The sequence below is a fragment of the Myotis davidii genome, unplaced genomic scaffold, assembly GCF_000327345.1.
Source record: "Myotis davidii unplaced genomic scaffold, ASM32734v1 scaffold49, whole genome shotgun sequence".
Classification (NCBI taxonomy): Eukaryota; Metazoa; Chordata; class Mammalia; order Chiroptera; family Vespertilionidae; genus Myotis; species Myotis davidii.
Window position 1 is genome coordinate 1,961,257 of NW_006300375.1, and position 10,333 is coordinate 1,971,589.

The window sequence follows — 10,333 nt, forward strand, 5'->3', positions numbered from 1 at the left end:
ACCCCCCCCCTCTCGTTTCCCTTTCATTCTGCTTCCCCGGTGCCGAATGAAGCAGGGAGCAGCAGGATTAGAGTCTGCCACCGGCTATCAGAGGAGCCTAGATAAAAGGAACTGCTTCTTAAGCGCCACTGCAGCAGCCCTGGTTAATTTTTTTTTTCTTTCCTTTCCACACAACAGTTGTGCCTCATTACCCGGTGCCTGGCTCGGATTTTTTTTTTCTTTTTGGTGGAGGTTTTGAAGTTTCTTCAGTGACTGTTGCAGAAGAAGAGGTGTTAGTGCTGCGGTGAAGTCCTGCTTGTCTGCTTTTATGAATGAAACTGACCTAGGTCACCTGTTACCTCCAGTTTTCAGATTGTTTGAACTTCTCCGGCTGCACAACACAGGAGGGAAGCCTGAAGCAGCACCCGGACCTGCTGCGCCTGCAGCATGGGCTGGCTCACCGGGATCGCCTGTCTTTTCTGGGGAGTGTTACTAACAGCCAGAGCCAACTATCAGAATGGGAAGAGCAATGTGCCAAGGCTGAAATTATCCTACAAAGGTAAATCTTTATTTTTTTTTCCTTTTATTTGGCTAGCCCTGTGATGACCCCTCAGTCGCCCCCCTCCCTTTTTATTCCTTGAACTCCCTCCCAACCCAATCCATAAAACCTTTAGTTTAACCTGGGGAACCTATATGACTGGGTGAGTCTTTCTGAGATGATTTAAGCACTTTAAAAAAATAGATAAATAAAAGCATGCCTTCTGTTTGAGATGACAATTTAAATGCAAACAAAGAACATTTAATCACATTTGCAGAGGAGCTGAATGCCTGGGAAACGCTGAGCTGTCTGTGTGATCATGTGTTCTGTTAATTTTTCTGACCCTAATTCTTTTTAAATATCTTTAACACTACTATTGAAAAAATAGTCCCTTCTTAGATATGCATGCCTCACCTATAAGAATTGTTATGACAAATTGTGTTGTCTTAGTTTTAGACACTAAATGGTTAATCATCATCATGAATATTCAGTTTGTTCAAATCTGACAATCAGATGCTTAACATAAGCAGTAGATCGTGGTTTGCCAAGAGAATATAAACTGGAGAGAACAGACTAGTTTTTCCACAGTGTGTTATGATTGTACAAAAGACTGTGTATTTGGCTAATTGGGGTAAAGCCAGAGTCTTCAAAATATAATGTTATTTAATTCCATACATACTTTAGTAAGAAATGAAGACACACTACTCCCTACTTGTAGAACTAGTGTGAAGTTCTTTTGTAAAAAAAAAAAAAAAAGGTATAAATTTAAGAAAGAAAAAAAAGCTTTATTTCATGGTTGCTAATACTTTATTTGGTTCTAGTTTCATGTGCATGCGTGTTTGTTAATGATGGTTTTAAAAGAAAAATAGTTGTTCTATATTTGTTTAGATGAATTTGTATAAAATAATGCTAAGTTGGATTCCAAAATAATAAATATAACTTGCAATGGAAGGAAATACTTATATAACTGAGGTATTATCAAAGTGGAGTTTCAGATTAAACTGTTTGAACTCAAGTAGTTTTACTCCCTAAGGTGTTGCTTTCTTATGATTCTCAGATTTCTAGAATAGGGGGTGGGGCAGTGAGAAGCTTCAATTATATTCTGTGTTCAGCCTATAATGGGAAGCAAATTTACTGAATCTCTCTTGCAGGGATGTCTATATACTGTACATTGCTCTTATGCCAGCAACCGGAGTCTTTAATTTTCACATGAGGGGGATGATCTCTCTGAATGCCCGAGTGTGAATGAGGACCACAAATAGGAAAGGAGGGTGTATTTTTCACACTTTGGATTAGAAAATTAGACACCTATTAAATGTGTTTATTTGGACTTAATACTTACTTGGAAATACACTTACTTGGAAAATATATTTGTTTTTGGCATAACATTTTCTTTATTAAAACGTGAACGCATTTTAAACATGAGCAAGCAATTGCAATTGTACTCATCTGAGATATTAAAAACATATAGACTCCATTAAATATTTAATTAATCTCTATTGTGTCTCTGTTTAGTAGGTGTCTTTAAATTGTTAGGTATAGTATATGATATTATGGCATCTATGTTGGTATCAGTTTTTACTCTCTATTTTCACTCTTTGAGAGGATGTCACCAGTTAATTCTGAGGTTGATGGTCTACTTTATGTAAGTTTATATTCCTTATAAGTAAGTTTTGCATGCAACTACTTCTTGAAGAAGTGAATGGCTATAGATTATAATTTTAAAATAAGTTTGAAACGTGAAATGCATTTAAAATATCTTACAATCACAGTTACTTGCCTAAGTGCTAAATAAATTGTAAAATAAATAAGAATTGAGAGTTGTATTTATTTATTTTGCAAGAATCTTATTTACCTGGTAGCATACTGCTCTCCATTTTAAAAAGTTAGCATTTAATTAGAATAACCTTTGTTATGTACACATGCTTTAAACTTGTCTGATGAAGTTAGCTGTATGTATTAACAAGGTGTATGTATTTGACACTATCTTTTAAGTTCTTTTTAGCAATGGCATCCATTATAATTATTGTGCTTTCCTTTAACTACAAAACTACCCCACAGCTACATAAAAACTCCATTGATATACCTAGAATTTGGCAATTTGGTAAAATAAGCTGTGAAATGAACAACAGTAAGAAGAATAAAAGCAATGGCCCAAGCAATTTTTCTTGTCAGTTTATTGGTCTGTCATTACCTTTCTTTCTCTCCATGTACACTTGTTTTGCCAAAGTAAAAGTCTGGTAGCCAATTATAAATACTTTGTTTCTAAACTAAACTAGACTTTTTTTTTTTCTTAGCTGCTTCTTTTTCCTCCTTAATTAGATGTCAAACATAGTTAAAACATCCACTGCATTGCCCTTAAAAATATTCCAGCATGGTTTTTGAAGAGTTAAATCCCTGCCAACTCTAATTTCCCATGTCACTGTTTTCAAAGATCCACCATTAACTCTCTCATTGCTCAGGTTGCCAAGACTAAGTTTTAGGCAATCACTGTGCTTGCTTTCTGGTAGGAGATAAAAGAGATTTGATATGTTAAGTGAGAAAGAAAAAGAACAAGAAGCCAGCTTTTGCAGTGGATGTGCATAGATATCTAATAAGGTACCTCTTTACTTTCTAGGAAAAAGGAATTGAATAGAGGTTCGAGGGCCATCTGGAGAAGTGATAATATTAGAAAAATGGGATATGCTGGCTTTTCCTCTGAACCAATCTGATTTAGAATCCTTGTGGGGAAGCAAATGTGAGAACTCTGTAAATCTCAGCACTCACTTACAAATGATCTCCAAGAAACATTCACCCAGAGATACTTTTGCTTCCTTAAAGAGATGCAATAGAGCTAAATGTCAAAGGGCTTCTTTACCTAAATGGTGCGTAACAGTTTATTTCTCCTACACAACTAGTCAAATTTCACTTTTCTCATGAAATACAAGAATATCATGTAATCTTCCCTTTGGAATGTGTGGTGCAGTGAAGACTTCAGAAAAAGCTATGGAAATCACAAGGAAATAAATTAGGTTTGGGGTTTTAAACAAATGACAAATGTTCCATCACTCAGTGTAATGAGCTTTTCCAGGACATTGTGTGCTTCAGTTTTAGTAGAAATCAAAGACACATGCAAGTCTCAATGTGATGGTGATCATGTGGATCCAAAGGTTAAATCAGTGTCTTTAACATTACCTTTGCAGGGAAGACTTAGTAAATAGTACTTAAATAGATGGTAGACATTTTAATGGCTTTCTTTTCATACTTTGTAAAGCTACTTATACCAGAGTCAAGTAGTTTCTTTAAGAATAACATTATCAGTTAAATCAAAATTATCATACATATGTGTCTGATACTAGAAGATAATATTAAGTTAAAAATTATGAAGTAAAATTTGCAGGAGCATTTTTATTTGCCATTGCTCGTATATTATGATCACTTTAAAGTGTAATTAATATGAATGATTTATTTTATTATTTCTTGCAGTTGATGACTTTTCAGAGGTTCTTTTTACTTATACTGAAGCACAACACACATTCACTCATATATGAATATATAAATATGGACATATAATATATGTAAATAATAAAGCTTTATATTTATATTTAATAGTTGATAAAAACCAACCCTTGCAATCTACTGGTTATGGCTTATAATAAATTAATTTTTGATCTAAAATAGTATTCATATTTTAAATTTTATATATATGATCTTTTGAATCCCATGGAAAGTTTTCATGGATATCTCAAGTATTTACATAATAGCGTAAAATGAAGTTAGTAAAAATTTCCTCACAGGTAAAGTGAAATGTGTAGGAGGATACATATATGTATGTAATGTATCTGAGTATGCAAAACAGAGTTTATTCTTGTATTATTATCTATTAATTAATGTATTATTTTGCATATGAACAACTGGTAAACCTGTTTTCCCCTTGCCCTGTGTATCCTGGCAAAATAATATAAAAGTAAAACAAAACAAAATGCTCCATCACACATCTGGTGATGCAATGGTGGTCATATTAAATGAGGGATAGTGAAAGTCTCCAGTTTGTGGCTTCTCTGTGTAAAGCTGCCAAACAAATTGGCCTTTGAAATAATAATTTATACAGTGGACTTTAGCAAGTAGGAAAATAACAGAGACAACAAAACCATCCTGTTTAGGTCTCTAACCAACCAACTTTTGATAATGATATGCAGTCATCACTAACTTAAGTAATTTTTCCAATGCTAACTTTTGTATATTGCTATTTCTCTTTATATAAATTATTTCCAAGACCCCACTTCTGTTAGCAATATAAAATACCTGGGTGCTTATGAGCTAAATAGATGTGTAGGTCTGTAATAACTAATTTCTCTTTGTTTTCTTATTTTTAATATTACACAGAAAGCACACAACATAAGTAACAAATATTTTGTGATTTTTGGTCAATTATATTTAAATTCCATATTTAACAATTAGTATAACTGAAACCTTTCAGGAAAAAAATTAATTATAATTAATTAATATAATATGTTCCTGGTATTAAAGTTAAACTGTCAGTTGCAGAGCATAACCTATGTAAGCCTAGTGTGCATATACCACTGTATTTCAGATGTGTGCCCTAACTTATAAAGTTATCATGAACTATAAGTAAGCCAGAAGAAACTTTGTGGTAAAGTTCTTATTTAAATTTTTCTCATTCAAACTTCAGTGGCACATCTAAACATCACAGTTGCATCTCAGAACATCACACCTTTACATCTTTTGAAAAATTTTGAAATCTCGTCAGGACCATTTTAAACAGCATTTATGCTTGATTTTTTTCTAAAATCTCCCAGAGAGACCAGCACTAAAACAAATTTTTGATCTACCATCATCTAACATTCACTTACAAAATCGTGCTATATCATGGAGAGTTACATTTTCATTGATTAAAACATTGCACTTATCAAAACATTATGGACAAACCTATGATTCATTAATGCAGGTAAAGTTGTAGGTAAATTCTCCAAAACCCATGACATTATCTAGGTTTAGTGCATGTACTGAAAGCTTATTTTCAAAAGACCAGCAGCTGTAAACATAAATTAGAACAAGTGTGAGTCTTGGGATGGATTTTACCCCTCATGACCTCTTAGGTGCTTTTTAAAGGCATCGTCATGATTTGCAGTACTATGCTTCCGCTAATAGGTGGCACTAGCAATTTGTGACAGCTCTTTCATTCCTGTGGCAATGGGCAGACTGCTAAGATAAATACACAGAGGAACGTTTGGAGACCAAGCTTGGAAACACTGGTATAAGTTTTCTAGGAGAAGTAACATGTGCAAAACATAAGCATTAGTTAAAATAAAATTGTGCAAATATTTTACATGCTCTTTGCATACCTTTATTGGTACAGTTTGACCCTGAAAAAGTAAATGACTACAAGAAATAAATAAATAAATAAATAAATAAATAAATAAATAAATAAATAAATAAATATTTTTAATTATATTAGACTTTACGTGTGAAATTAATTATAAAATATAACAAAAAATAACAGGTGAAATGGTAGTACTAAACAATCAGAATGCTGGAGGGACAGTTTCATGTGTATGAAATATATATTTAAAAGGTCATATAGCCCTAACCGGTTTGGCTCAGTGGATAGAGCATCGGACAGCTGATTGAAGGGTCCCAGATTTGATTCTGGTGAAGGACATGTGCCTTGGTTGTGGGCACATCCCCAGTAGGGGCTCTGCAGGAGGCAGCTGATCAATGTTTCTAACTCTTTATCTCTCTCCCTTCCTCTCTGTAAAAAATCAATATTAATATTAAAAAGTTGCTTGTCAACTATAATTTTAAAAAAATCATATATATATATACATATATATATATACATATATATCTTTTTCTTAAGCCTGAATCATTAAGTGTGCTTAAATAGGAAGTAGGCAGCATGCCTATGGCATGTGATTGCCATTGTTTATAATTGGAGAGTGGCTATTTGAGAAGGTAAAATAATGTTTACAAAATTACAGTTGATATATTTTTAAAAGAGTAACACCTTTTGGTCTGTAGGTTGTTTTAAATTATTTTTATAATTAAATATACGGAAGGTCAATAAATTCTATCTGACACAAATGTCCCCAGTGGATGTTCCTTCTACTGCCAAGACATAAACATCAGTAACAGTAAGGAATTCGTACACCATTTCTAAACAGTAACAGAGCTGGACTCTATCAAACCCAGGACAAGAAAATATACAATGTATACTTGAATTAGGGAATAAAGATAAGAAACAATAAAATTATGTTGATAAATGTGAAGAATGAATTGGCTTTAGTATTTTCTACAAGCTCTGAGTAAAACTTAATGGGACCACAAATTTAGGGAGTCTTGTCAGCTCCTGAATGAGTCATTAAACCTGCATTTCCAGGTTTCCTTTGCTTAGAGAGACCTGGCGTGGGAAACAATGTTGAACAAACTTTACAGTAAGTTCATTTGCTGCTGTAATCATAAACCTGTCTTGAGAAAAAAAATATGACACCACAAACTTGAGTCTTCATCCTCAAACTAAATGAAGCTTAGTTCTACTGAATACATCACATTGCGTCTTTAGTTTGTAAGCCTGCTTACGTGGATCACCTTTGTTGTGCCAGATTGGAAGGTTATCAGGGGCAGATCTGCATTGTTTTTCATCATTATATTCCCGATGGCTAGACAAAGTCACTCATCATTGAATGAATGTGGGCTTTATTTGACACACCTTGTTTTTTAAACGCATAATATACCTGATTATAAGTGAGTATAAAAAGAATGCAAATTCAACATATGAAATGCATTATAAGGGAATTGTAGGGGAAGTAAACTCAGTGTTAGATGCTAGAGGAGGATATGAGGGAGACATTTTGGAGTGAACAAAGGGCCTGAGAGCAGAGGTATCTCCACAGACAATGAATTAAGCCTATTCCAGAAAGGATCTGAATCAGAAAGTATCTGGGTCATCTTTGTTTGCCCACAAGTAAGAGATGGAGGAAATATAAGAATACATACCTCTTGGAAGGCTCTAGGAACCAGGTTGAGGAATTGTTTCCTTATTTTGGATGAATACCCTTATTACTGTGTCTCAGGACACACAGCCAGGAAAGAAAGTGAGCGAGACTATTCTAAAACCAAATCGTGTCTAACGATAAAATTTCTCATCATCAGTCTCATTGATTCTGAGCGTTTGTGAAAAAACAAATCTCTCCTACCAAACAAAGTGGAAAGCACAATCATTTGAGACCTTAAATTGACTAGAATTCATTGTCCACACTTAGGGGAGAAACCTGGCTTTGCTCTATGACAACTGGTTAAGGTTTAGTATTGCAGAACCTTCCGTGGATCCCCTTACCCATGATTCCACTTAGGGATAGCAGCACTTGCACATTTCCCCTTGCTTTTCGTTTCCAAGCCAGCCTCTTCTTCCCCTGGTTTTGTGCTCTATGTTCTGGGAACACCACCCTCTTCCATTCTCAGCTCTTGCTTCCAAGAACCCACTGGCCCAGGAGAGTTGACGTGATAGAAAATAGCCACAGGAATCTTTGCTGAAGTGTGAATATTCAAAATACATTTTGAGTTCTTTGTCTAAGATCCCCATCTCATATAATTAAGAGGATGGGGGTGCATAAAAGGCTAATTTCCTTAGTGCACTTATAGGCCTATAATTGATTGTAGAATGTGAATTAATTTGCAATGCTTAATTTTAGATTATTATAAAATATGTTAGTCTTGTGACAAAGTAGAAGTATTAATAGGACAAGAGTGCTGTTATGTACAAATTGTAACTATTAAAATGTATTTAAAAAATTAAGCTGTAATCTCTACCCTTAAGGAATATATTTGAGGAAAGCTAAAACAAAGTGATATATACCTGAAGTCAAATTCAAACTAAACTCTCTAAGTAGTGGTGAATCATCATATATGTTAGAAATTTTAATTTTTTATCTTTAAATTTTAAGTGTAAGAGAATAATACACACTATTGTGATCATTTTATACAAATTGGTTTAAATTAATCTAGGTTTTCCTCAGCTGTATGAATTTCAATTATTTACAAATTTTTATTTAATAAGTATTTTCAACTTGTATTCTATATCTAAGTCACACATACAACACACAAACTTACATAAGCCATGTTACAGATTTCTTCATGAACAAGAAGATTCTTGGATAATAAAGTGACTATAGTAGGATGTCTGAGGGTAGCCTCTCACATCTACCTAAAGACTTCAGAAGGCTTTTGAAAATAGGGCACAAGGAAGGTGAACTCTGAAAGACAAGAAAAATGTGAGAAGGCAGAAATAGAGTGGTAGTTACCACTATCAAAAACTATTTCCTTGTGATTTGTTTTTCTTTTTAGGAAAACAATACATTTCTATATAGTTTACATAGTGATACAACTACATACTTTTTCTTTTTTAAAATATATTTTTATTGATTTCAGAGAGGAAGGGAGAGGCAGAGAGGGATAGAAACATCAATCATGAGAGATAATCCATCAGCTGTCTCCTGTAGGCCCCCCACTAGGATTCAAGCCTGCACCCAGGGCATGTGCCCTGACCGGAATAGAACCCTGACCTCCTGGTTCACAGGTTGACACTCAGCCACTGAGCCACGCTGGCTGGCCATAGCTATATAATTTTTCTGTATTCAGATGCAACATTGAAATAAATCTGTCCTTTGACTAGGGGAAATTAAAGCTGCAGCATATCAGACTGGGAACATTATGGACTTAATATGTGCTTGTCTGGGTTTGACTAAAATGAAATGAGGGGGGAAAAGTGGTACATACTTATGAGAATTTTTCCATAGTGGACACAGTGATCATTTGGACTTATCCATCTCTCCTCTGGATTTATCTGTAAACTATATTGGCCAGACTTCTTGTTAACCAATGGAAAAAAGGAAAGAAAGCTGAGTTTGGTTATCCAAGGTAGAAATGACTGTGACTGTAGTTCCTTGAGTTTATAAAATATATTAGCCTGTTTTCTTGTTTTCCTAGCTAATTCCTATTTTTTGGCTTTGCCTTGTTATTTCTTTAACGAACCCACCGATAAGTGATGGAGAAAGCAATTGCTATTTTATAAATTTATGTTTATTTTTAACATAAAGATACCTATGTCAGCTACAGAATGAGAATATATATTAAAATATCTTAACTATGTATTCTTGTTATATACCACATGTCTTTGAAATCAAAGTTACATATTGCATATATTTTAATTCACTTAGCACTTTGTTATCATTCAGGATGTTTCTCTGGCTCACTTAAGAATAAATTGCTTTCAGAATAAACAGGCTACTAAAATCTTGCAACATTTTATAATATACTAGAGGCCCAGTGCAAGAAAATTTGTGCACTCAGGCATGGCGGGGGTGGGGGGGTGTCCCTCAGCCCGGCCTGTGCCCTCTCACAGTCTGGGACCCCTCGGGAGATAACGACCTGCTGGCTTAGGCCTCCTCCTGGGTGGCAGAGGGCAGGCCCAATCCCTAGGTGCAGCCCCTGGTCAGGCTCAGAGCAGGGCCAATTGGGGAGTTGGGGCGCCGCTCCCTGTCACTCACAGAGCAGGGCCGATCAGGGGGTTGGGGTGCTGCCCCTGTTGCCCTCCAAGGTCCAGGAGGCCTCGCAGCTCCACTGATACCAATGCTGGGAGGCCTCGCAGCTTCGCTTGACACCGGGGCAGTGAGGCCTCGCTGCTCAGCTGATCCCGGTGCTAAGAGGCCTCACTGCCCTGCTGATCCCAGTGCTGGGAGGCCTCGCGGCTCCACTTGACACAGGGGCAGTGAGGCCTCGCTGCTCCGCTGATCCCGGTGCTGGGAGGCCTCCAGCTCT

The 10,333-nt window shown here is 35.5% G+C and overlaps 1 protein-coding gene across 1 annotated transcript in view; it reads left to right on the forward strand.

The window, feature by feature from the left end:
- Positions 1-26: 26 nt before the first annotated feature.
- SEMA3A (semaphorin 3A) overlaps positions 27-10,333 on the forward strand; it is a 231,698-nt gene continuing 221,391 nt past the window's right edge. Inside the window, exon 1 of the mRNA XM_015572694.1 lies at positions 27-538. Coding sequence (XP_015428180.1) covers positions 427-538 — 112 coding nt within the window. The 5' untranslated portion in view covers positions 27-426. The remainder of the gene's footprint in view (positions 539-10,333) is intronic.